Source organism: Hippopotamus amphibius, chromosome 10 (genome assembly GCF_030028045.1).
Source record: "Hippopotamus amphibius kiboko isolate mHipAmp2 chromosome 10, mHipAmp2.hap2, whole genome shotgun sequence".
In the NCBI taxonomy this organism is placed as follows: Eukaryota; Metazoa; Chordata; class Mammalia; order Artiodactyla; family Hippopotamidae; genus Hippopotamus; species Hippopotamus amphibius.
In genome coordinates, this window is record NC_080195.1 from 12,067,826 (window position 1) to 12,095,362 (window position 27,537).

The 27,537-nt window shown below is 41.2% G+C and overlaps 2 protein-coding genes and 1 non-coding gene across 3 annotated transcripts in view; 1 reads left to right on the plus strand and 2 right to left on the minus strand.

Moving 5' to 3' along the window:
- Window positions 1-4,178: 4,178 nt before the first annotated feature.
- Window positions 4,179-23,132, minus strand: RWDD4 (RWD domain containing 4). Its single transcript, XM_057697486.1, has 7 exons — window positions 22,850-23,132; window positions 20,114-20,194; window positions 15,495-15,604; window positions 15,262-15,409; window positions 13,832-13,949; window positions 11,195-11,383; window positions 4,179-5,956 (listed from the first exon to the last, which is right to left on the minus strand). Exons 1-7 carry the CDS (start codon window positions 22,871-22,873, stop codon window positions 5,937-5,939), a joined length of 690 nt encoding a protein of 229 aa, XP_057553469.1. The 5' UTR covers window positions 22,874-23,132; the 3' UTR covers window positions 4,179-5,936.
- On the minus strand, window positions 17,920-18,027 carry LOC130830648 (U6 spliceosomal RNA). The gene has a single exon (XR_009047822.1). It is a non-coding gene; the product is annotated as a U6 spliceosomal RNA (small nuclear RNA).
- A 182-nt stretch (window positions 23,133-23,314) lies between the features above and the next one.
- Window positions 23,315-27,537, plus strand: part of TRAPPC11 (trafficking protein particle complex subunit 11) — a 37,922-nt gene continuing 33,699 nt past the window's right edge. The window contains exons 1-2 of the mRNA XM_057696934.1: window positions 23,315-23,501; window positions 26,267-26,491. Coding sequence (XP_057552917.1) covers window positions 26,288-26,491 — 204 coding nt within the window. The 5' untranslated portion in view covers window positions 23,315-23,501; window positions 26,267-26,287. The remainder of the gene's footprint in view (window positions 23,502-26,266; window positions 26,492-27,537) is intronic.

Consider the following 27,537-nt stretch of genomic DNA (forward strand, 5'->3'; position numbering starts at 1 on the left):
AGTTATGGAAATTATTTCTATGCAGAATTTTTTCATTTTTACGTCATCCAACTTCGCATTTTCTTTATGGCTTCAGGGTTTTGTGTCCTACATAAAGAAGGTCATCTCATTCTCAAATTATACACTTAAGAATCTCCAACATTTTTTTTCTGCATCTATGGAAGTTACTGCGATGTAAAGAGTGAGAGAGGAATGCCTTTCCTTCCTTCCCCCCAGGTGGCTATCCAGTTGTTCTAACTCCATTTATTGAAGAGGCTGTATTTTCTACAGAGATGGCATGAATTGCAGGACATATTTAGGTCTAGTTCTGGATTCTATTTTATTTCATTGATCAGAGCAGGCCCAGCACCTATCACTTTAACTCCTGTTGCCTGACGTGTTTTACTAATGGGTAGAACAAATCTCCTTCTATTACTCTTCATTTCCAATATTTTTTTCTGGCTGTTTTAGTGTGCTTGGTTTTCCTTAAGAACTTCAGAATAAACATTTTTTTTTTCTTTTAAAAATCAAGTTGCAAGTTCGCTGAGATTAATTTGTAGCATAATTTAGGGAGAATTAATGTCTCTAACAATTGACTTTTTGCAATTGCTCAGGTGAAAATCTTAGGAGTTATTATTATTATATTTGGCCACGCCACATGGCTTGTGGAATCTTAGTTCCCTGACCAGGGACTGAACCTGGGCCCTCCGCAGTGAAAGCACAGTCTTAATCACTGGACCGCCAGAGAATTCCCGAGGAGTCCTTACTGATGCATGTCTATTTCTCCCACATCCTTCTCCCGGTCCGTTAGCAAACCCTGTGAGCGGTTCTCTCAACCCACATCCAGAAGCTGATCACTGCTCACCCAGCTCCACCCCCCACCCTCCCACCCTAGTTCAAGCCACCATTATTTTCACCCGCATTTCTGCAACAGCCTCCCCACTGGTCTCTCCCTGCCTTCCTTCCTACGTCAGTGCATTCCCAACACAGAAGGCACAACGCACTGTTCCAACAAAAGTCAGGTCGCCTCACTCCTCTGCTCAAAGCCCTCTATACAATGGACTATCATTCAATCACGAGAAAGAGGGAATCCTGCCATTTGTGACAACATGGATGGACCTTGAGGGCATTACGCTAACTGAAATAAGTCGGACAGAGAAAGGCAAATCCTGTACGACCTGTATGTGGAAACTGAAAAAGCCAAATGCACAGAAACAAAGTAGACTGGTGGCTGCCAGGGGCTGGAGGGTTGGGAAAAAGGGGAGAGGCTGGTCAAAGGGTCCAAACTTCCGGCTGTGAGATGAATAAGTTCTGGGGATCTCATGTCCAGCATGGGGACTACGGTTAACAGGACTGTATTTTATATTTAGCAAAGCGAATAGATCCTAAATGCTCTCACCACACGCAAAAATAATTATGTGAAGAGAGGGAGGTGTTAATCATAATATTCACGATAAGTGTTATCAAATCATCACACGTTGTACTTATACAATGTCGTATGTCAATTACAACTCATGAAAGCTGGGGGTGGGGGGAAGTAGAGGCTTGTCGGTCTTGCTCAGAGTGAAAAACAGACTTGGTTGGGGACTTCTCTGGTGGTCCAACAGTTAAGACTCTGTGCTTCCACTGCAGGGGGCACGGGTTCAATCCCTGGTGGGGGAACTAAGATACTGCATGGAGCAGCCAAAAAGTAAAAAACAACAACAACAACAACAAAAACCAAACAATAAAAAGCAACCAGACTTGGAGAAAAAGATAGAAACTAAGGGAAAAATTTAACAGATGGCATTTGTCAGCATGTAGTAGGAGCGAAGTTTTCTTTTAGCAGATGGATGGACATTCTCATAACCAAACTCCACGATTTCTCTGTTACCATGAAGATTTTAAATAAATAACATCCATTGATTTAAAACTTTATCTTTGAGCAGCCCCTGGAAGGTAAGGAATATTTAGTTAATGTATTCAGTATTTATCGAGTGAAATGGCCAACTGACAAATTCTAGATTAGCAAACTTCAGAGACATAGGACAGAAAAAGGAGAAAAAGTTTTCATTTCTAACTTCTTTCACATTTGTGTTTTCAAAAAATCATACAATTGGGTAGAATTTGCAAAAGGTGTGATTTTAAGAGTTCAAAACAGACAGTGAAAAGAACGCAGGAATAGTGTCTGCTTCCACTGACACCTCAGAGGGATTCAGATTTTCCCAGGATACGAGGGTCCAAGTCTTAGTCTGCTCCTCCGCAGGTGAGGGGGAGAGTGATTCAGAACACCTACTGCCCTCTGTAAAAACACACACGCAGCGTCACCTTGCGGTAGCAGCCGAACGAAGGGCTGGAGCACGTGAGGGCAAAGGATTCCTCAGTCTACACACAGTGCGACTGCTAAGGCTTGTCCTCTGCAGTTCCACACAGGAGAACCTTTCTCCTTATCTCCTTCTGCACTCCAAACACTGTCATCGGTGAAAAAACTTTTAAACTTAATTTCTAACCACTTAATTATGAAGCAAAATTCTATCTGCATCTCCCCTTCTGCCCTCCCATCCCCTCCAGGGACAGCGTCCTCCTTTTATAACTTGTATTCTCTTTTATGAATGAAAGAAGAAAGAACTCATCATAGGGATGGTTTATTGTTTAAAATATCAGAAGAGTTTCCCAACAGGCCAAACCTTTGTGGGAGCCACAGAAAAAGACCTCTTATAGTTGCGGAAGGCCACCGAGAAACGTGCAAGGTCACGTCAAACTTTCCAGCTGCCGGCAGTAACAAAGGGGAGAACGGGCAGGGGTGGGAGTGTTTCCTGTCTACTTTATCATCACCAGCAGCAGGTTATAATTTATTTTGGAAACTGGATTGATACAGGAAACCCAGGAAGACATGATCACTCCTCTGGAAATGGTGGAAAAATTGAACTAATTTTCTTATTTTTGGGTTCTTATCAGTATGAAATTAAAGCTATTAAAATTATTTATTTATTCAGCTCTTAGGTGTTCTCTTCAGTTCTTCATATAAGCAACAACTGCCCTGCAAGAATTTTCACAAATTTGCAAAGTCATTAAAAAAATCCTACTCTAAATCAAACGTTTTGCTCCTCTCTCTCCATCATACTATGCCACGTGGCTTTACTTGACTGGTCTTCAGGAATAATGCAAAATCAACAACGTTCTTAGCACTTGGAAAGGCACATTTTGGCTTTTTAAAAATTAACAGTCTTCATATAAAATTTGTTTCATCTTTTGTATGTGCTCATCAGCGGCTTTCAAACTTTTTTCATCATAACTCACTTTAAGAAATAAATTTTACATGATACTTACACATACATACCCCAAAAATACCTTTACAACATGTAGTATACACTGGTATTTTCTGCTTAATTCTTTTCTAGTCCATTCCATTAGAAAAATTGCTGGTAAAGATCCTCAGTTAATTTCTTTACTAATGGCTCACAAACTGCAGTTTGAAAAACACTTTAGACCATATGTCACTTCCTTATTTTGTCAAATAATCAAAAACACTGAAATTCAGAATTGTAGATTACCAGGTAATCCTGACCAGATAATGCCTCTTGTTCTGGTTTCACTCTATGGGGCTTCTTTGGAGGTCTGGGTTGAAGGTGGGTTCAGCCTTGCAGAGTGGATTTGTGGTCATTTTTACCAGCTGCCCAGATGTTCTACGCACTTGGTACCATCCTGGATTGAGGGTTTTTTGTTGTTCTTGTTTTTTTTTGAGATCGCCCACATGGGTGAGGCATTTGGGCTGAAACCCAAGCATGAGATAACTTGTCATGAGTTGGAGGAGAGCACATGTATGTATATATACTGACATTTCCCACTTCACCCAGAACCAAAGTTCAAGACAAGAACTCTTCCTCAGGGCCCCCACAGGGGACAGGTCTCAGCTTCCTGCATAGTGTGTGTGTGTGTGTGTGTGTGTGTGTGTGTGTTTTTGTCTCCCTACCCTGGGTTGATCCTGGACTTTGAGGCTGTGAAAACTAAAGCTGTCCTTAACCTCAAGGTTCCAACTTTAATTTTTTAGACTTTGGGTATTTCTTACCCTCTCATCAGTTCATTTAAAAAATCTTTTTTTAGTCCAACATTTTGAATAGTTTCTAGCTGGATGGTACATCTTGCACTGTAAGTCTGTGCAGTTATCAAACCAACAGCTCTCTCTCAAGTGATGCGAAATAACACATGTAGAAACGTCACTGGGTGTAAGTCAGATTTTATTGCTCATGATGTCATTCCACACAATCTTCAGTGAACAGACACTGAGAAAATATACTGGGAGTATTAAACAGATGACAGCAATGTTGACGAGACTGTTCAAGTGTTTTGCATAAGGTAGTAAGAGGCACCACTGCCACCATCGCCCCCGAAATGTGTACATTTCTTATAAAAAGAGTAAAAATAGTTCATTGGCATTTAACTAGCATTATTCTCTTTAATCTATGAACCACGATATGCCTGCATAACTTCAGAATCTCTAGAGCAAAACAAAGCATTTTCTTCCACTAGCAAACATAACAGTTTCGGTTTCTTTAAAAAACAAGCAGATAAATCAGCACAGCAAAAACGACACACACAACCCCAAGACAAAAGCTGTAATATTCCAGTGGTCCTGAATTTTGATGTTTCTATTGTATTAACTGAAGGAATAAAATGTGATTCTGCATTTAAAAACGAGACTTTGAGCTTCTTCACCATAATTGTACCTACTGTACAACTCAAATGATTTAACTGAAGCCAATGTTAATCCAGCAAAAACCATGGATATGACTCAAGCTGATCTTTTGCTAAGGAGACTTCTTTAAAACCTCAGACTCAAGCTGCACAGGTGTAACTTGTGGAGCCAACAACTGACCCTTCCATAAACCACAGCAGTAGTTCTAAGGTTTTTGAAGCTGGGAAGCATATACAGAATCACTGTAAATCGCACATACGTATCAGTAACTTCCTGCTAAAATTACATTTGAAACACTTCTGTGTCTATTTTTACAGAGATGCTTGGGCTGAGACATACATTTGGATACTTGAAAACAAACAAGGCTTGAAATGTGGTTTTTATGTGAAACCACTCAGAAGAACTCAAGTACCAAACAACTAAAAATACACAGCAGATAAACAGGAATTTGTTAAAACTATTTTTCTCTAACAATACAAAAATTAAATATTAAGGCATCTTTTACTCCCATCTTGGTATATGCAGCAAAGAGAAAGGTTTTAAATAGGAACCAGCACTTCTATTCAAATGCTTTCTAATGTATTTGGCAGATTTGGCTTTTTTTTCCCCTTTCTTTCTCCTATTTCACATACCACTGAAAGCTCTCATGATCAAACATCATGACCCAAACTAAGAGAAAAGTATAAACAGATATTCATTTATTAAAAAGCGGTTCACCCTTGAAAAATAAAAAGGAACTACAAAGAATATTATGTATAAAGTTCAAATACTAGTATTTAAATTTCTCTGAAGCAATTCATGCTTCAGTAGTTAAGAGAATGAAGCGACGGAGACTTAAAGGTGAGAAGCCTATCAATATGGGCCTGCTGTGAACTCACGGCTCACTCAGGATTCTGCTCTACTCGGATGAGAATCTGAAAAGGGCTTCGTACTCCTTTAAAAAAACCACACCCACCAGAATAAGATCACATAAATTAGCACTGATTATTTATAATTCCCCATAGTTGTCCATTTACAAAGCCCAATTGGCTTCATAAAGTATACTAAACAATAACATTTTCACCTTTTATTAAGGCAAGTTTGTGAAAATAATTTAACACAACCAGATCTCTTCATGAACTTTCCGCTTAAAACATTTTTTTTACGTAAGAAACATACAAAAAAATTGTTTTATAAAAAGTCACCTCAATACCAGAAAAGAGTAATGAAAGATTTTGAACCCAGGTTACTTTTTAAAGGATGCTCTTCCCTCGTCTCAAATGCCAAGCATTATTCATCATCTTTAGAGCCGGTTTTGCTTAACTATAAAAAAAGACGAAAGAAATATTCAACAAGTGTAAGGTATCATATTATTCGAGTTCACTATTTCCACTTAATATCAAAAGTCAACATTCACAGTTAATAGAACAACAGGCAACACGGTTCAAGTAACTTGCACCATCTACAGCTTCTACCACATGGAACTCCTTTTCAACTTTAGGCTCAGCTACTTTAAACAGGATTCTTTGAAAACATAACTCAACAGAACAACATGGGTAAAAAGATCCCTCAAAGCTTTCCAAGAAATAAATTGGAACCAAGAGTATACAAAAGGTACCATTTATAAAATGAAGAGTATTCTTCTCTTTCTGTTTTTTCACAAACAATACATTCTAAAATTTTTAAACTGTGGTAAAAAACACATAAGATGTATCATCTTAACCAGACAATTCTTACAGTTTTGAAAATGTGATTCAAGTCTTAAATCGCAGTTTTTTTCCAATAAAAATCTACAGCAGGAACTGGCAAATTTGGGGCAGGGGGAGAGAGCAGATAAAAATCCTCTAAGAATACATACAAAGGCAATTCTGGCCAGAATAAAACCCAGCCACTAAGAAACCCCACTGAACCCAAATCCCAAGAACCCCACAGAATGTGGGAAGCTGTGAAAAGTAGAAACTGCTAAGAGAAGTGCTTCTTAAAAATTTTGGCTCCAGGACCTCTTCCCATTCTTAAAAAAACTGAGGATCCTAACGAGGTTCTTGTTTTTTAAATGTACATTATACCTACCTGTGTATGAAAACAGAAATTTAGTTCATGTAAAAATAATAATGATAACCTGGTCACATTTTAAAAATGAAAAACTGCATTTTCTAAAACAAAAAAACAAAACTTAAAAGTGAGAAGTAGTGTTGTTTTACATTTTTGCAAATCTCTTTATTTTCAAGCTCAACAGAAGACAGCTGGGTTCTCACAATTCTGCTTCTACAGTAAGGCAGATATAATGGAAGATGGCCAACAAAAACGCAGTCCAAGTACTAGGAACAAACGGAGTGACTCTAAACGACATACTTCAATCCTAAACCTGTTTACTATCTTAGAAGATTCTGGAAAACGCAAGAATAAAAAGCACACGTTCCATTAGTGCTCTCAACAGGAGAACAGTAGTGACGGCACCATCACATGTCATGAAGCCTCTCGTAAACGCCATTGTACATGTGCAAGAGAAAGTGTAAAAAAGGCAAAAACACTGCACTATTTTGATGCAAATAGTTTGAATCTGACAGACCCTCCAAGAGAGTCTCCAAAGACCATACTTGGAAACCACTGGCTTAGGGTAATGTCTAGGTGGTAAGCTCCTGCTTAAAAATCTCTCTCCTGTTTCCCAAGGTTACTGGATTATTTGAATTTTACTTTCTTTTTGGCTTAAAATTCTAACTTATACTAACAAGGGCTCTCTTAGAAACAAACAGAAGATGATACTCCTGGCTCTCAGGAAGGAGGAGTGCGATCACCTAAGATGACCCAGATTACTTTCCTTCTCAGGCTCGGCTGGGATGGGCTGCACCCAAAAGATGCGTCCTTACTCTGATTTGGGAGACAGCTCTGTCGGGAGCAGGCAGCACTGTAAGGAGGGAGCAGGCTGAGCTGGTGAGATAAATGTGGCTGCACCTGGGACACCGGGAAGTATCCATCAAGGATCAGGACGGGGGCCCGAGTCGAGGAGAGAACGCCACAGAAGCTTCGCCCACACAGATGGCTTGTGCAGGGTCAGCCTCCTGCCCAGGAAGGCGAGAAGAAATAAAGGTCAACCGCAAAATTTTGCGGGCTGGGTTCCAGACCACCGCAATAAGGCAAACATCACAATAAGGCAAGACACATGGATTTTTTGGTTTCCCAGTGCATGTAAATGTTCCCACTATACTATAGTTTATTAAGTGTGCAACAGCATTATATCGAAAGAAACAATGCACATATCTTCATCAAAAAATACTTTATTGCTAAAAAATGCAAACCATCGTCTGACAATGCACGACTACCACAAACCTTCAATTTGTAAGGGACGGTATCTAAGGAGCAAGGTAAAGTGAACCGAAATAAGACCAGGTCTGCCTGTACTGTGTTTCTTTACTCCAATTGCACCTCCTGGCTCCCTACTCCCAGGTGGTATTTTTGTACTAGATTTCAGAAGCACAAAAATTACTTCAAATAGGTTCTATAGAAAAGGCATCCTATGGCCCAAACAGCTGGCTTCAAAGTAAACTTTAAGAATACACTGCTTTTAAATTCCCCAGGAGATAGGATCAGGATGGCGGAGTAGGAGGATGGAGTAGGAGGACGTGCGCTCACTCCTTCTTGCAGGAGCACCAGAGTTACAACTGACTGCTGAACAATCATTGACAGAGGGACACTGGAACTCACCAAAAAAGACACCCCACATCCAGAGACAAGGGAGAAGCCGCAGTGAGATGGTAGGAGGGGCGCAATCGCGTTAAAATCAAATCCCATAAATGCTGGGTGGGTGACTCACAAACTGGAGAACACTTATACCGCAGAAGTCCACCCACTAAAGTGAGGGTTCTGAGCCCCATGTCAGGCTTCCCAACCTGGGGGTCCAGCAACGGGAGGGGGAATCCCCAGAGAATCAGACTCTGAAAGCCAGCGGGATTTGATTGCAGGACCTCCACAGGACTGGGGGAAACAGAGACTCCACTCTGGGAGGGCACACAAAAAAAGTGTGCTCACCAGGACCCAGGGGGAAGGAGCAGTGACCCCACAGGAGACTGAACCAGACCCACCTGCTGGTGTTGGAGGGTTGCCTGCAGAGGTGGGGGGCGGCTGTGGCTCCCCGAGGAGACGGGGACACTGGCAGCAGGGGTTCTGGGAAGTGCTCATTGACGTGAGCCCTCCCAGAGTCTGCCACTAGCCCCACAAAAGAGCCTGTGGGCTCCAGTGCTAGGTGGCCTCAAGCCAAACAACCAACAGGATGGGAACACAGCCCCACCCACTGGCAGACAAGCAGATTAAAGTTTTACTGAGCTCCACCCACCATATCGGATTAAAGTTTTACTGAGCTCTGCCCACCCAGCCCTACCCACCATCAGTCCCTCCCATCTGGAAGCACCCAGGAGCCTCCTAGATAGCTTCCTCCATAAGACGGCAGACAGTAGTATCAAGCAGTATCAGCAGTATTTTGTTCTGTGGAATTGAAAACCACAGGCACAGAAAGATAGAGAAAAAGAAAAGGCAAAAGACTTTGTACCAGATGAAGGGACAAGCTAAAACCCCAGAAAAACAACTAAATGCAAAGGAGATAGGCACTCTTCTGGAAAAAGAATTCAGAATAATGATGGTGAAGATGATCCAGACTTTGAAAAAAGACTGGATGCAAAGATGGAAAAGTTTACCAAAGACCTAGAAGAATAAAGAGCAAACAGAGATATGCAACATAATAACTGAAATGAAAAATACACTAGAAGGAACCAATAACAGATTAACTGAGGCAGAAGGGCGAATAAGTGACCTGGAAGACAGAATGGTGATAATCACTGATGCAGAAAAGAATAAAGAATGAAAAGAACTGAAGACAGCCTAAGAGACCTCTGGGACAATGTTAAACGCACCAACATTCGCATTATAGGGGTCCCAGAAGGAGAAGAGAGAGAGAAAGGACCTGAGAAAATCTTGGAAGAGATTATAGTTGAAAACTTCCCTAATATGGGAAAGGAAATAGCTACCCAAGTTCTGGAAGCACAGTCTCAGGCAGGATAAACCCAAGGAGAAACACGCCAAGACATATAGTAGTCAAATTGACAAAAATTAAAGACAGAGAAAAGTTATTTAAAACAACAAGGGAAAAACGACAAATAACATACAAGGGAACTCCCATAAGGGTAAAAGCTGATTTCTCAGCAGAAACTCTGCAAGCCAGAAGGGAGTGGCACGATATATTTCAAGTGATGAAAGGGAGGAACCTGCAACCAAAAATACTCTACCCAGCAAGGATCTCATTCAGATTCGATGGAGAAATCAAAAGCTTTACAGACAAGCAACAGCCAAGAGAATTCGGCACCACCAAACCAGCCCTACAACAAATGCTAAAGGAACTTCTCTAAGCGGGAAACATAAGAGAAGAAAAGGACCTACAAAAACAAACACAAAACAATTAAGGAAATGGTAATAGGAACATACATATCAATAATTACCTTGAATGTAAATGGACTAAATGCACCAACCAGAAGACACAGACTGGTTGAATGGATACAAAAACAAGACCCATATATATGCTATCTCCAAGAGACCCACTTCAGACCTAGGGACACATACAGACGGAAAGTGAGGGGATGGAAAAAGATATTCCATGCAAATGGAAATCAAAAGAAAGCTGGAGTAGCAATACTCATATCAGATAAAATAGACTTTAAAATAAAAAATGTTACAAGAGACAAGAAAGGACATTATGTAAAGATCAAGGAATCCATCCAAGAAGAGAAGATAACAATTATAAATATATATGAACCCAATATAGGAGCACCTCAATACATAAAGCAAATGCTAACAACTATGAAAGAGGAAATGCAAGGCAGAAATAGAGACACAGATGTAGAGAAGAAACATACAGACACCAAGTGGGGAAAGCGGGGAGGGCTGGGGGGGAATGAATGGGGAGATTGGGATACCAAATTGTAGACTCTAAATATATGCTGTTTATTGTCTGTTAACTGTATCTCAATAAAAGTTCTTAAAATTAAATAAATAAATAAATAACCCAGATTTGTGGGTCCTCATTAACCCTCATCTTGGATCATATTAATTACTCCACGCAGCAGCAGTGACACTAACGGGCATGCAAAACTCATTTCACGAAGTCCTAGCAGGGCATTAACTTACTGTGCTAAGGATCAGTTGATGAGTAACGCAAGAAAAACAGAGAAGTGGACAAAAAGTTCCCGGCGGAAAGTAAACAATTTCCAATAACAGAAAGAGGAAATCTTTCTTGACGATGGTGGGAAATTACATTTAGGGTCTGCCCTAAAAAAAGCACTTAACTTCTACTAAGAAATCAAAGCACTCCTTCTCATGACTTGTTTCTTCAAATTCCACATTATCTATAATTTAGAGTCATATTTTAGTAGTCCATTTTTAACATGTACTTACATAAACACACTTTGCTGTAGTTATAACTCACTTCTACAGACTGTTCATTATTTAAAAAAAGAAAACCTAAAACTGAGGGTGTAAAGAAGAGAAAAATGTGAAAGATATTTCAAAAATACTTACATGCTGAATGTTGAGAAAGGAAAGAGACATCCCGGTAAAATCCAAAGGTTGATGGGGAGAAAATAAAGATAAAAATTTCATCACTCGATGGCAGTAACTGTAACAATTTTTTGAAGACTGGAATATACATATTACATACCTTCACCACATCAACCCAGTTCCAACCTCGGGGAAGTTCTCCTTTGTGATCTAAAGGATGAAAACAGTAACTTTACTTCTAAGACCAATCAGTAATATTTAAATTTAAATAAGATTTTATATACTATTCTACACAACAAATGGATTAAAGTTTTAAATAATTTGTTATTAAGTTGGAAAAACAGTTCTCCTCATTGTGAACTGAAAGCACTGTTCTCTGGCAAAGTACTTCCGATGTGCCTCCTTTTCCTATTTACCCTATTTCCATGCAAGACAAAACCTGATGTCAAGGGAAGAAGATGAAGGGGAGCTGGTAATGGCAGGAAGAGGACCCAATCAATTCCTTAGTTTTATGCTTTTGCACAAATCCCCTGCTTTACACCAGGTCCCTGCTTTCGGAAGTAAGAAGGTGTGTCAGTGGGCTGTTCTATGAATTAGTGCTTATACCAGGAAGCAGGCTCAAGACAAGAGGCCTTCTCAACAAACGTCTGCCTGCAAACCTAGGCGCAGGCCAGGCCAACTTATTTATTAACTGCTGTGCTCTGACAAGATATCCATTATTTAATTGACATCCTTTAATCAGGGCTTTAACCTTTTGGGAGTGCTTAAAGGCCAGCTCAACCTTTTTACAAGAATTTATAGTTTATAATTTCACTCTTTTAACAGAATATTCAAATTTGAAAAAGTTTTAATAAATGCAACCTAAAAAATTTTCAATTGAAAATGGCCTGACTTCCTCTTTGCTTGATGTATCTAGTATGTCTCATCTTATCACACCTTCAAAATCTCCATTCCCATTAAGGATGCTACTTGCAGAGTAAAAGGAACAGAAACTAACCCTGTGATTCTCACCAGAGAAAAGCTATAATATCACGAGCTCAATTTTAGATGCTAAGGGTTCTTTTCTTCATGCCAATAAGAATCTTATCTCACTGGTTACTGGTTATCAGAGGGCATGGGGACAGATCACCAGTTTTGGTAACTAAAACTTGGCCACAGTGCCATGACTGTCCCATTAAAGTTTTATTTAGAATGCGAGTTTTGAGTCACAAGCTCCTGCACCATAATTATAGGAAGATAAGGACTTGTAGGTGGGCATCACCAAGGAGAGGGAGGTAGAGAGACAGTAGTGAAAGGGAACAATTGTAGGTCATCATGTATGAAAGCAACAGGTAACAAACTTGCTAACAGAGATGCTAAAACATTCCAAAAAGAGATGAACTGAAATTCTAAAACAGATTGTAATGGCTAACAATTTACTGCTTCAGTTGTTTATACTTTCATGCTGCCTTGACAGTAGGTATGATAGAGTCCCAGATTTTCTATTTCATAAATCAATACAATTTCAAAAATGTATTTTGAGGGCCAACACAGGTTGCTATCTTTTTATTTTGCCACAAATGACATTAAACAAAACATAAACAACAAAAAAAACTACCATCACTTTAGAAAAGAAAGGGCATTACTTTCAACCGCCCTACCAAAGCAAAAGGGTCAGTTCTTCTAATAAAGGGCAGCTTGTAACCATACACCAATAACACACACATAAAGACGTAAGTACATGAGCATAGCTTGTGTATGTGGACAGAAACGTCAGTATGCACACGTGGTAATGTCCTTACCTGGGAGAAAAGTTTACAGATCGATGTCGATTTGTAAAGTTTTAGGTTAAATAAAGAAAAGGGATCAAATACATATTCTTAAATCTTCTTGTTGTAAAAATAAGTCAACTACAGACAAAAACATTAAATTATTTGCTAAAATCTGACAGCATATCAGACTTCACTGCAAACGAAAGCTGTATTTCAAAAAACTTTCAATAGTATACTTATCTGTCATAAAGGAAAACCCCAAAAATGTCAGAGAGGGACACACACTTGTACACTATTCTATTGTCTTAAAATCTGCAGACTCATTTATAGTTACTTTGCCACTTTACCTTCTTCTCAAACGTTTATCTCTTGTGGTAAAGTAGTAGTAAATATTATCAATATAACAGTCTCTGATCCAAATGTTCCAAGGATAAAGAGTATAGAGAACTGGGACTTCCTAGGTGGCACAGTGGTAAAGAATCCGCCTGCCAATGCAGGGGACACAGGTTCGAGCCCTGCCCTGGGAAGATTCCACATGCCACGGAGCAACTAAGCCTGTGCGCCACAACTATTGAGCCTGTGCTCTAGAGCCTGTGAGCCACAACTACTGAGCCCATGTGCCGCAACTATTGAAACTCACGCACCTAGGGCCCGTGCTCCACAACAAGAGAAGCCACTACAATGAGGAGCCTGTGCACCACAATGAAGAGTAGCCCCCGCTCGCAGCAACTAGAGTAAGCCCACGTGCAGCAACGAAGACCCAATGCAGCCAATAAATAAATAAAATAAAATAAAAAAAGAGTATAGAGAACTAATCTTCTAAATCTAAATATACTTATTAAGTACCATATCACACCAAAAAGCAACCCAGTTACGTGTGTTATAAAAGAAAACAAATAACACAAACCTGTCTTATCTGCCAGCTTACGTTTCTGGGCTTTTGAAAGTTGTTCCTTTTTGTCTTTTTTCTTACTTGATGGGGCTGTGTTAGGAGTTTCGACTGAGATGATGTTGCTTATGCATGTCTAGAAAACCAGAAATTATTCTTAGACTCATGCCTTCAACCTTACTGAATTACACTAAATATGGCTACATCCTGAAATGAGCTGACAATTTTGGGGTTTGTGAAGTAAAAGAATCCTTTATTGTTATTTTCATTTATTAGATCAGGAACCTCAGCACATTACTGCTTTCATTCTCCTGAAAGTTCACATTGAAGAACATGATATTAGCTGTACTGTTATAACCAGGTCCCTGAGAAAGAGGAGCTGACACCAGGATGACGCTGCAGCTCTGAAGCGCCAAATTAACCATTCGGTCAATCTGCTGTTAGCTGAAAGTTTAAATACGTCTTTAGAAAGATCACATACGCCTCCTTAGAACCTCCTGGTTCCCAGAGGAAATGAAGGAAATTTTTTAAATATTTGGGTTCATGCAGTCAGACAACACTTAAAATGCTTACTAGGTGCCAAGCATTGCTATTAAGGTTGTACAAATACCACTCATTTGATTCTTAGAACAATCTCATGAGGTAGATTCTATGATAATCCAAATTTTATAAATAAAAAAAACTGAGCACAGCGAGATTAAGAAACCTGCCCAAAGTCACACAGCAAAGGCGTGTGTTCTCAGGGCCATGTGGCCTGGCCCCCAGTCCCAGGAGCTACTGCTCTCCACTGCTTCTCCAGCTGCCTCTCAGTGTCTACTTGTGTTCCGTGGGGAACGTGGACCAGAACTGCTCATGGCCTTTGTTCACAAGACAAAGCTCAACTGACACTGACCCCTGAGAGCCACCGAGTGCATGACTTGGGGCAAAGGGGTCTAACACATACCTGCTTAAGGTCATAAAAGATGATTTCCTAAAATAATTCTAGAAATAAAACAATTTTTTCCTATTTAATGACATCTCCTTAAGCTGCAACACTTTCCAACTGAACTGTGACAGGACTATTTACAACTAAATAAGCCTCATGGAGAAAGTGCGTAATTTCACATATATTTCAGCACTACATAAGAAATCCTCTATCTGAGCTTTATGAAGATGCTAAATAAACCCTAATATTTGGTTCTACACATCTCAGTTTTGGCACACACAAGAAGTACTTCTAGTCTTATGGGAAGGGTAAAAATATAGAGAATCCAATTTCATTTTTAAAGATAAGTAGACACTAAGAAATCTAAAATTCACTGTTCTTATTTAACTCAGATGTAACTATCATTTTAAATCTAACACAAGGTCTCCTTCCAAATTAAAAAAATAGTAACTAGTAAAAACAAATTACTAGTAGAGTAAAACCAGAACAAACAAAACATGGCAAAACCGCATCCCCCGCTCACGGCAGAATGAACGGGATGGTGATTCTCCATGAACTGCTCTTTATTGTCCTTGGCATATTCAAACAACGTGTAGGTCATGGCCGTCCCGAGATTGACTTCCACTGCTTCCTGTAACTTGGCTAATATGCTCTGCTTCACAGCTGACGATCTGCAATGCACAAGAAGTACATTGCTAAGAGGAAAGTAAAAGAGAGAGTTACCCCCCAAACTAAGGGAAACGAAAAACGACTCACATGGTGTTGTTAAAAAAGGCGTTCATAGATATGATTGGAGGTGTCTGGGGATAGGTCTCTGTCCAGGAAACCTCTATTAGGAAGGCTTTGGGATCACCGTTTTCACCTATCTGAAGAAAAGGGAAATCTTAGATTTGTAAAAAGTGCTACAAAGACAGAATATTAAACAATGAGCTTTAACATGATGACTTCTTCCCAATGCTCGTGATCAGATCAGAAACGTTGTATATTGAAAAGTTCCAGGGGACAGGCTAAAAGGGTGAGGGCAGTGTAAATAAGTCTGACCGTTAACTCACTCCTAGGCTGTTTTAACAGTTTTAGCCGATGTCCATGGCCTGTCTCTCCCACCAGCCCTCCAGTCTCTCCCAGCACCAAGATTATGCCCGATACATATATTTTTTTCGTTAAAGCTTTCTGAGGACAAAGATAAGACATCAACTGTGGGCAACAAGAGCATGGACAAAAATAAAAATTCACGCACTTAAAACACCTCATCTTTGTCTTAAGTTTTCCAATTGCTAAATCATAAGAGACATTAAGAACAGGCACACTGATGTGCATTCACGCAATCAAAAGAAACGAGAAAATGAAATGTAAAATTGAGAGAAAAAAGGGGAAAGGGCAGAGAAATTCAGGAAGGAGTGCCTTAGGCTGGACAGCAACTCTTTGAATAAGTTTTTCTCTTTTTATTTATTCTTTTTTTTGAGGTATAATTGACACAGATTATGTCAATATTAGTTTCAGATGTATGACATAATGGTTTCATATTTGTATACATTGCAAAATGACCAACACAATGGGTCTAGTTAACATTCATCACCACACAGTTACAATTTTCTTTTTCTTATGATGAGAACTTTTAAGATCTACTTTACTCTCAGTAACTTTTTTTTCAAATTTATTTATTGGCTGTGTTGGGTCTTCATTGCTGCAAGAGGGCTTTCTGTAGTTGCAGAGAGCGGGGGCTACTCTTCATTGAGGTATGTGGGCTTCTCATTGTGGTGGCTTCTCTTGTTGCACAGCATGTGCTCTAGGCGCGCAGGCTTCAGTAGTTGTGGCATGTGGGCTCAACAGCTGTGGCTTGTGGGCTCTAGAGCACAGGCTCAGTAGTTGTGGTGCATGGGCTTAGTTGCTCCGAGGCATGTGTGATCTTCCTGGGGCAGGGATTGAACCCGTGTCCCCTGCATGGGCAGGCGGATTTTTAACCACTGTGCCACCAGGGAAGCCCTCAGCAACTTTCAAAAACACAGTAGGGTATTATCAACTGCAGTTACCATGCTGTACGTTACATTCCCACGACTTATTTATTTTATAATTGGAAGTTTGTATCTTTGGACTGTCTATTTGACCTGAATTATTTAAAGATATCTTTTTTATTTCTTTCGCTCTCCCCAGCTTTTTATCTTGAAAACTTTTACAAACAGAAAAACTGGAACAGAACAATGAATACTCACTGACACGTATCTTACCTACTACTCCACCTACCTTCTCTTTCTTCCACTACAGGATCAACCCCCTTTCCCCAATGTACACGATTTTTTTCCTTTGGTATTTGATGAACCATTTGAAAGTAAACTGCAGACATCATGAAGTGTCCTTAAATACTTATGGACAAAGAATCCTAAGAATAAGGACTTTCTCTTTTATAACCACAAAACCATTATCACACCCAAGAAATTCAACACTGATAAAAAAATATTATCTAATTCATAATTCATGTTAAAAGTCCCCCAATCATATCTGAAGTGTCCTTTAATAAACCACTTCCTCAACCCACAAATCCATAATCTATCGAGGACTGTGGATTACATTTGGTTGTCAGGTCTCTCTATTCTGCTTTAATTTAGAAGAGTCCCAGCCCTGCCCCCACCTCCTTCTAAATGCCTTTTATGACAAAAAGAACCTAGGCCACTTTTCTTGTATAAGTTTCCAGATCAGGACTGAATGTTTTCTCTGTTCAGGTTCAGATTAAATGACTTCGGTAATGATACTGGGCAGGCAATGTGGTGTTTTCCCCCAGCACCAAATAAGGAGGCACATAAGATCTTCCGGAATCATTAGTGGTGATACAAGGTTTGATCACTTGGTGAGGGTGATATCCTCTAGACCTCTTCAATGGAAAGGTATCTTTCTCTTTTCGTTCTTTCTTTGTTTTTCAGCCACACTGTGTGGCTTGCAGGATTTTAGTGACCAAATCTGTGCCCCCTGCATTGGAAGCGTGGAGTCTTAGCCATTGGACCTCCAGGGAAGTCCCGAAAGGTATCTTTTTCACTTCGTAATTACAAAGTAATCTGTGGGTGATACTACAAAACCATGTGCACAGCTTGTTCCTCAACAACTTTTCACCCACAGATTTCACATCCATTAACGATGCTTTCCTGAAACAATCATCACATTGGTTGTTGCCAAATGGTGAGCTTCCAGTAAAACTATGGAATGATTCACGAATCAGCACCTCATCCTTGCACAGGGCGATGCTAATCTCTTCTGTAATATTTTTAGTATATATGCTGCTTTGTGGTTTTTTAAATACTTAATATCAGACATCAGCCAAAAGACTTAAAAAATTTTCACCCCAAGTTGTTACTAGATTCATTTTTATTTTCTGACCATTGATGTTTTTATTCCCATCTCATCACCCTCAGTTGCACCCCACACTCATATAAGGTGCAGCTTAGAAATTATGTCAAATAAACATAGGGATCTGTTGCTATACACACATACGCTGATTACCTGCATAATGGATGTCATCGGTTTATGCTTGTGTTTTAAAGAGATGATTAAAAAGTAATAGAAGTTACTTGCTTTATGCAACCATAAGTCCTTACGCAAGGTGCGTGTAGAAACAAACTGCCACACGCCTCACACTGTGAGATACCCCAGCGACAAAACCACTCCCACCTTCAAGGGAGACAGACCTTCAGACAACTCACCGAAAGCGGCACAATGAAAAGTCCCAAAGGAACAGAATACAGTACGAGGAACTGTGGACTGGCTGACTCTGCTCTGAAGCCAGGGGACAGAGTGGAGACAGGCCCACGTATGTCACAGAGGAGGCCTGAGGCGAGCATTAATGGAGGAGCAGGCTGGATGATGGCGAGAGGTGAGGGGAAGAGCAAACGATGTGTCCCAATTCAGAGCACTACAGGAAATGCAGGGAAACACTTGACAAGCTATCACGTCTAAGGGATGCCAGTGGCTGGGAAAGTCTGGAGACAGTCTGAAGCAGACAGAGGGCAGTGGGTGTCAAGCTGAGGGGTTCAGTCCTCATTCTACAGGCAAGAGAAACCCGTGGGGAAACCATTTCAAACAAAGGATGGGATCACTCATTCTGTGCTTCAGGGGGCCAACCAGCAGTCGTGGGAGGCCTAGTAGTGAGGCGTCACCAGGGAAGCGGCGGTAGGAACAGAAAGTGGAGAGTCACAGGGAGGCTGCTCACCTCGTCCGCCCAGGGACCCAGGGTGAGACCAGGACTCGGCTAGAACCCCAGGTCCTGTGACTCTCAGCTCACTGTGTCCAAACCTCACGTTTCGCTGCCCATAAATCTATCCTATGGGCGGCATCAGAGTGTCCACCCGACAGGACACAGGCTCGTCCTACAGCATCCTCAGTGAGTAACTGCTGGAGTCAGCGCAGACATTTGGGGAAGGAAGTACAGGGCACTCTCCCACTTGCTACGGAGGAGGGGCCGTGGCTGGGGAAGTCGGGGGAAGCAGCTGGATTCAAACCAAAGGGCCCAGGGCTTAACTCCACTGCTCCCTGTGGCCACTAAAAGCCTCTGCTGTTCTATATGTGGAGGGGTGTAAGGACTGCGGAGCTTGAAAGGGAATTGAGATGTGCTGAGCAGAGGAGGGAGAGTCTAAAGAAAATAACTATAAAGGATTTATTTCTCGTGAAGTCCATAACAATCACGTACAAGAACTGTTTCTCAAACAACTTATTTGAAATGGTGACAGTGTTCACAGCCATAAATCTTTCACCTTTTACAAAAAACTTTCCCATGCCACCCATTACTACTTAATATCATTGGATAAATGGTTTATGTTATTTATTTACAAAATAAAATACTGCTACTGTTCCATGTTGAAAAAGTGTTATGAGCAACCTTTATTTTAAAGAAAAACGGACATTTCACATATGTAAAAAATATTTACACACATTGGTAACGCAGAATTAAGAAAATATCAGCTTTTCTTGACGAAATCATAGGGTTGTAAAAAGAACGCTAGATCTGGCCTAGAGACCTGGATTTTAACCCTACCATTTACTAGTATCAGCCGTGGAAGCTTGGGAAGCTAGGACTGAGAGAAGTTATCTTTAAGAGTAGAAGGTAAAACCACATAATTTCTAATGTTTCTTCCATTTCTAACTTTTTATAATTCTCTTACAATTAAAAACACATTCATCTTAGTTCTTAAAAGTTTCTGAATTAAGTTTTCAAAAGCTGAAAATAACTCACGTCATGGTGATGAGTTTTCATTTAAATGCTTCAGCAAATCTACAGACATAATAAATGTAAACCACTAAATTAAAAAAAAAAACTGAAAACAGCATTTTAAAAAGCAACTTTCGTCTTGTCCGACAAAGTAGTAAATGCCCCTATTCATGCCAGGTCTTACCCTATATTGAAATGAAACTGGACTTAATTCCCGGAAACTTTCATCTCCTTCATAAATAGAACGTAATGCCTCCAGTTCCATCTGAAAGAAATGAATCACATGAGCATTGCTTAGTCGTGTAAATGGATTAGAAATAGAGGATCTTTCATTTCTGGTTCAAGTCCACTCGACTACGTAAAACCTGGCTGACGTACATGGCCTTCGACATTTATGACACAAGTGCACATCCTAACACATCACAATCCTAATCCTTACTTTAACACTATGCCAGGCACTGCTAAGCATTTTATGACGGATTATCTCACTTGATTCTCACATCAGTCCTATGAAGAAGATCTTACTGTTTTCTCCTTCCTACCAGGGAGGAAAATAAGATTCAATTTAAAGCAACTCCAGAGCCTGTGCTTTCTCACTCTGCTAAAGGCTAGCCTGGGGCAGGAAGAACATTAAGCTTGCAGACGAGAAATAGGAGGCACAGTAATTCCCCACGATTTACACATACGATTTATATTTGTAATCCCTACCACAAGAGGGTACAAAACTTGAAAAAACACTTACAGGCAATAAAAAGAACTTTTAAAAAATGGTAGTTTGAAAAAGGTATCTATCTAAGATGGGAAAAAGGACTGCAAGAGAATATGTAACTAGCAATCCTTGCCTAGAAATAGTTCTTAGAACGCTGTGGGCTTACAAATGAGAAGACCCAATCACTGCTGTGGTGACAAAGACCTCAGAAGAGGTAAAGAAAAGAAAGACTGCACTTCTGTAGATATTTTAGTTTTCAAAAAGATGCATGTTGAGAATTCTACAAACTACAGATGGTGAGTCTGACCTATATGGACAACATTTTAGGACAAATCATTAAAGAAAGAGTTTGCAAGGACCCAGGAGAGTAAAGAGTAGCCCCTAAGACTTGGTAAGAATATGAAAAACAAGATATATATTCACAACCCTTCTTAGGGAGGGTGACTGGATTGGTACATTAGGGAAAGCCACAAAACAGTCTACCTGGATTTCAGCAAGGCCCCATGCGTTTCTCTTGCTACCTTCACAGAAAAAAAATATATAAGAATTCAAACTGGATCAAGGAATAACTGAGATGAGATTAGAAAAACAACATTACTCAAAATATACTGCTACTCCTTCTGTCCTTAATCCTTTCCCATATTTTAATTAAATGACCTGGACAGGAACAAAAATTGAAGGCAGGCTTATGAAATTTGTGGATGACAAGTTGATGCGATAGTGAATCATGCTGGCAGCAGCAGAATTTTTTTTTTTATTATTAATACTTCTTATAATGATTTATTTCATAGGACCAAAAGATATGAATTATAAAAAGACAGCAGCAGAATTTTAAAAGCCCTTGAAAAACAATCTAACAAGATGAAACTTTACAGCGTACATAGAATAACTTGTCCTTAGGTACCTAAACATACAAAGTAGAGGATGAAAGACAAACTGCTCTGCATTAAGCGCTTTAAAGGTTTTGGCTGACAGTAAATCTAACTGGAAAACTGCGATGCCCCAATTTTAAAACAGAACGTAAATAAACTTATAATGTGTCCACGGATACACAATTCCAGAAAAGTGAAGGAACTAAAAAGAATGAACAAATGCAAGACAGCTAAAAGGAACCAGTTGGTATGAGAGGAGGAGGTCTGAAAAACTTGGCAGGAAAACGGTCTTCAAACATCTGAAAACCAGTCCTGTGGAAGAAGAATGGAATTTTATTGTAAAATGGAGATCCCTGGTTCTCACTGGAGGAATTTTGACTCAGTAAATTTGAGCTAGAGTGCGGGTAACTGTTTTTCTAACAACTTATCCAAATGGTTCTAGGCAGTGGTCCATGGGCCAAACTTTGAGAAACATTACACTATACGCTCCATGCCTCACAGTTAAGAACTGTTCACACCTTAGCTTAGAAACTCAACTGGCAAGAATATTTTCGAAGGATTCAGACATCACAGCTTGTTGAACTTTGGGTCTTCTTTAAAGGTAACTTCCAATGCCCAAGATTCCATTACATCTGTCATGTAAAAGTGCTAACTTTCATGCAGCATATTCTAAATGAAAAAGTGAACTACTACTTATAAGGCTAACACATGATTCAATGCCAAAGTGGCATTTCACGAGAAAATATCTGAGTGTAAACCACACAATTCCGGTAGCACATGGATGGTCGAAACAGACTTCGTATCCACTGGACAGCTATCAGATGGACAAATTAAATGATTCCTTCCACCAGGTAATATAGCCAGAAGACACTAGTGTCATTATCTCCCTGCACCAGAAATTTAAGTAAATTAAACTTTCTCTACCAGCCAATAGATTTTTTTTTTCAGCCAGTAGATTTTTAAATTTACAGGTGATCACATTCCAAAGAGCCTAACTCAGAACACAGGCGCTGAACAACACGCGGGACTTAAGGCAAGCCAAGCGCACCGGGTCGCGCGGGCCAAGGACACTCGCCCTTGTCACAGGAGACCTGGGGGTGCGGTGGTGGTGGGGGTGGGGAGGGACTCCAGGGTTTGCAGAGCTCAACACCGTGGCGGGGGGTGGGGAGGAAAGGCAGAGGCGACCCCTAGCCAGGCTGGCGTGCCGGGCCTCTCCCCGCAAGACACCCGCAAACTTGGGGCACCTGAGCCAGGATGCTGCCGCAGGGGCGAGGGCACGTGCGGGGCCCGGGAAGGGCACCGCGACTACGCGGGGAAGGGGCTCCCAGCCCGGACTCACCTCCTGGTCCTCGTTGGCACTCATCGCGCCGGTCACGGGGCGCCTCCCGGGCGGACAGCGCTCGCGACAACGAAAATAAAGCGAGAGACAATGGCCCCGAGGCCAGGGCGTCCCTATTCCGCGCCTTGGGCTGCGGAGGCACACGCTTCGCCCCGCACGCAAGAGTCTCGCGCGCCCCCGGCCCCCGGGCAGCGCGAAGCCTTCGGCGGCGGCGGCGGGAGGAGCCGCAAGCCTGCAGCCGGAGAACTCGGCCACTGTGGCGCCGGCGCGTCGGGGGAGGGGCAGAGAGGCGGCAACCGGAGAGGCCCCGCCTCCTCCTCTTTCTCGCTTCTCCTATTGGCTCCTTCTCTACCCGCCCCCAGCTCCTGCTCCTCTAGGAAGCCGAGCGTCTTCCTGACGCTTCGTGGAGCAGCGTAGAGTTCCGGAACGGCGATTGGCGTAGAGCGCCGTCGGTCAGGCCCAGAAAGTGCTTCCTGGGCCTGCGCAGGTGGGCACTGGGAAGTCTGGCTTGCTGGCACCGGCTCAGGGGCGGCGGTGGCGGCAGGAACGGTCCCCGGCGTTCTGGGACACCCCTGCCTGCTTCCCCTCGTTCTTCTCCCCCGGCTGGTGGCGACTGGCCACGGCTGCAGCTGGCTCGGGGCGTGCGGCCTGGGTGAGTCCGGGTCGGGAGACCTGGTGGGGCCGGGCAAGACTGCAGAGGGAGATTGCTGGCGTTTAACGATGCTGATTGGGAGGGGCGGGGGGGGGGTGTGATTTCCTACAGCATCAGCCGGTGCATTTCTCTTTTAGCTTCTACAGGAAAGGCGCACCTCTTTCTAGGGCCTCCAGGTTTAAGGGCGGGGGGTCGGGTAGGGGAGGAGAGGAGGACCATAGCGGCTGCCTTCGGGGCTGCAGCGTTTCTTCATTGGAGCTGCCGGAGCAGGATTCTGCGACCCTGGGGCGGCATCCTTTCCTAAGCCGGGCTGTTGCTTCACATCCTCAACATCAGCTTTTGTTTCACCATCCCGGTCCCAGACTGCCCTTCCTCTTTTGATCGTCTTGTAGTTGGACATCTTTGAATCCCGTCCTTACTGGCCTTGTGTCCTGCATCCCGAACCTCCGTTAATTAAAAAATAGTGACTGCGTTATTATTTTTTTTAACTTGCCACTTCGATTAGGTCACCTTTCTTTGCCGTCTGTCCTTCTTTCTAAGAGTCTTCCTTGTAATTTTATGACCACGCCAGCTTCCAGACGACTTCCATTGAGCTACACGATCTCCCATCCAGAGTGTTCACTTCCTACATCTGCACCTCCTTCCAGGTCATAGTTTGGTTAGTTGCTTCATTGGTTTCTTTCCAGGAGATCTGGAAGTGTCTCCTATAGGCTGTCATCAAGATCCATGCAACCTCTGCGCTTGTCCTTTGCTGTTATTCTTCCCATTTTTTTTTTTTTTTTTTTTTTTTTGCCACGAATAGGCACAGCTGTTTGAGATGCCAAAGCTTTCTAAGGTAGAATGTGGCAGGAATTTCTGATACAATTTTCGTACAGTTATTTTGGGACAGAGTTACCGTAATTTAAGAGCTGTACTGTCCGCTATAGTAGCCAGTCGCCATAGGTAGCTATGGAGCATTTGAAATAGGCTAGACATGCTCTGAGTGTGTAATACACACCAGACTTTGAAGACGTAGTATTAAAAAAAGGTAAAATGTCTCACTAATAACTTTTATAGTAACGTTGAGTTGATAATATCTTGGACATATTAAGTAGAGTATTATTAAAATTAATTTCATCCCTTTTTAAGAAATTAATTTTATTTATTGGCTACATTGGGTGTTTGTTGCTGCGCATGGGGTTTCTCTAGTTGCGGAGAGTGGGGGCTACTCTTTGTTGTGGTGAGTGAGCTTCTCATTGTGGTAGCTTCTCTTGTTGCTGAACATGGGCTCTAGGCCTGTGGGCTTCAGTAGTTGTGGCTTGCAGGCTCTAGAGTGTGGGCTCAGTAGCTGTGGTGCACGGGCTTAGTTGCTCCGTGGCGTGTGGGATCTTCCCAGACCAGGGCTTGAACCCGTGTCCCCTGCATTGGCAGGTGGATTCTTAACCACTTCGCCACCAGGGAAGCCCCCTTTCTTTACTTTTTAATGTGACTACTGGAAAATTTAAAATTATTTGTGTAGTTTATATTTCTCTTGAACAGCGTTGTGATTTTCAGTGATTTAAATGTCATTTCTGTCTCTCCTTATTTCCACTCCATCTTCAAAGGCCACAGCTAATTCTCTTGTGCCTCTGGGGTTATTAAAGGAAATGGGCATTTAGGGCTCTAATCTGGACTCTTTGGGATCAAGCAGTGGTACCTAAATTGTGTTTTGGCCAGCTCTATTTTATTTTCACCCCGAATCCATTAGAACTAGAATATTTGTATTTCTGAACATGCAGTCCTTTGCCCTTCTACCTTACTCCTGTCCTCAGAATATCTGTTTAAGCAATTCTGAAGCTTCTGTCTATTGTGGACATTTGTCATTTCTGGTAGGCTTTCCAAACCATTTACCTAGTACCCATTGTTCCTTCAGTACTTTAGTGTGAGAAGCCTAATAGTCTTTCCCAAATCAACTTTTCAGTTAAAAATACTGTTTTGGTGATCAAGTGTGGCCTCAGTGCTCCTCACTTCTCACAGAAATTGTATTTGAGTCCTGTGTGATATATTGGTGGAGATCACCTTTTAAACCAACCTTATGATACATGTTTTTGGAAGTGAGAAATTATTCTTAAAATGTAACGGTAATTTTGTTCGCAATAAACACACTTTTATATAATTGCTTTTCTTAACTTAGTGCATCTTGAACTGATATAGACCGCTTCTCAGCTAAAGGACACAGTAGAAACCTGCCCTCCTAGAGGTTTCCATTCGTTATGAGTTTTTCCCTTGTAGATTTTCCTTTAAGTACTACGTTAGTATTAATTGTGGAGAAATGAGAAAACATAACTATTTAGATAATTAGCATATTTTAATGATATCTCAGGAAATCAGAAATTAGATGTGAGCAATTACAGAGAAGTTAGAGATAGTTGCACTTTATTGTATGTGTAAGTCAATCGTTATTTTTCTTTGTAACTGATCACCCCCCTGCTTTCTTGGTCTGCTCATTCCAAAGTTTTGTATGGTTTTGAGTGGAAATAGTGATTTGTCTTAAAGTTGACCACAACCTCTGTATATGAAATATTTTAAAAGATATTTTACCAATAGTTATTAAACCTTAATAGGTCCAATTCAAGAATTAAAGTTTGCCCTTTTGCTCTCTTCTTTTGGATTTGCTGAACAGTTTGTAGACACTCAGAGTCTTTTGCTTTTTTGTAATGTTTTTTAAATGGTTGAGGTTCATATGTTATATGTGGATGTGGGCTTTTAAGAAATTGACTATTAATGTGTTAATATTTGTATTTCAGAATTTTCCTGACACGTTGAACATGAGCCCCACACAGTGGGACTTCCCTGTGGAATTATGTTGTCGGCCTATGGCTTTTGTTACTCTCACGGGCCTGGATGTGGTTTATAATGCTGTCCATCGAGCTGTCTGGGATGCTTTCTGTGCCAATCGGAGGGCTGATCGGGTACCGATTTCTTTCAAGGTGCTCCCAGGTGACCACGAGTATCCCAAATGTAGACCCAAGGTAATGACAGTGTGATTGCAAGGGGACTCTCCTTCCTCTGTCTCTCCTTCTTTGCATGTGTGTATCTTTTTGTTCCTATATCTGTGCAGGAAAACCCCTGAATTTATCAAGGGTATGGTTACAGTGGTACATGAACAAAACTCTAGATGTTTTCATGTATGTAATATACTAGAGGTATATCTAATAATCACTTTTTTTTAAACCCCAGAAGAATAATTATAATTATTAAGATTTCTATTCTATGAGTCTAAGCTTTCCATTTTTTGTTTTTTTAAAAAAAAAACCCAAGTCTCCATAATTTTAACAAAGGCCTCTCTAAAAGGAAGGTCTCACATTCCTCACTCACCATTGTCATTATAAAATCCATAGTCTCTGCCGTTTGGTTCGATTTCACACACGTATTTTGAGCGCTTGCTTTGTTTTAGAGTACCTGGAACCATGCAACAGGCTGGCGACAGAAATTTAAAGACCTACTCTCTGTCCTTAATGAGTTCTACATAAACTGAAACAGTGTGTTCAGTGTGGAATAGGAAGGGTAAAAGTTCAAAACTGACTTTTACAGTGAACATCATGGTAGAGACTCTGATTTAGAAAAACTTGTAGACTGTTAGAATGATTGCAATGATAGTGTGAATTAATAATAGCAGTTCATACATGTGTAGTGCTTATTCTGTCAATTTGCTTTTTTAAGAAAATGCTGTATATTGATTGATTTGTTATTTATTGTAATCTTCTAAGGTTGTTCTGTAAGTCAGTTAATAAGACACATGGATCAAAATAAACGGCCTACTCTTTTTCCCCCTAGAGCAGTGTTTCTGACCGACTGGTCTCTGGACCAAGCACATCATCACCTGAGGTGTTCACTAGGCTTGTCGATACTGGCTGTCCTCAGCTACCCTTGGGGGGCGGGGGGCATAGGACCTGTAGGTTTGGTCACCAGCTGATTCTTTTCCCTGTGTTTGAGAGTCACACGCCAGAGACCCAGTTTCACGTATTCAGCCCAAGAAACGATGAGCTTTCTCTGAAACTGTGGGAGCAATAGCACC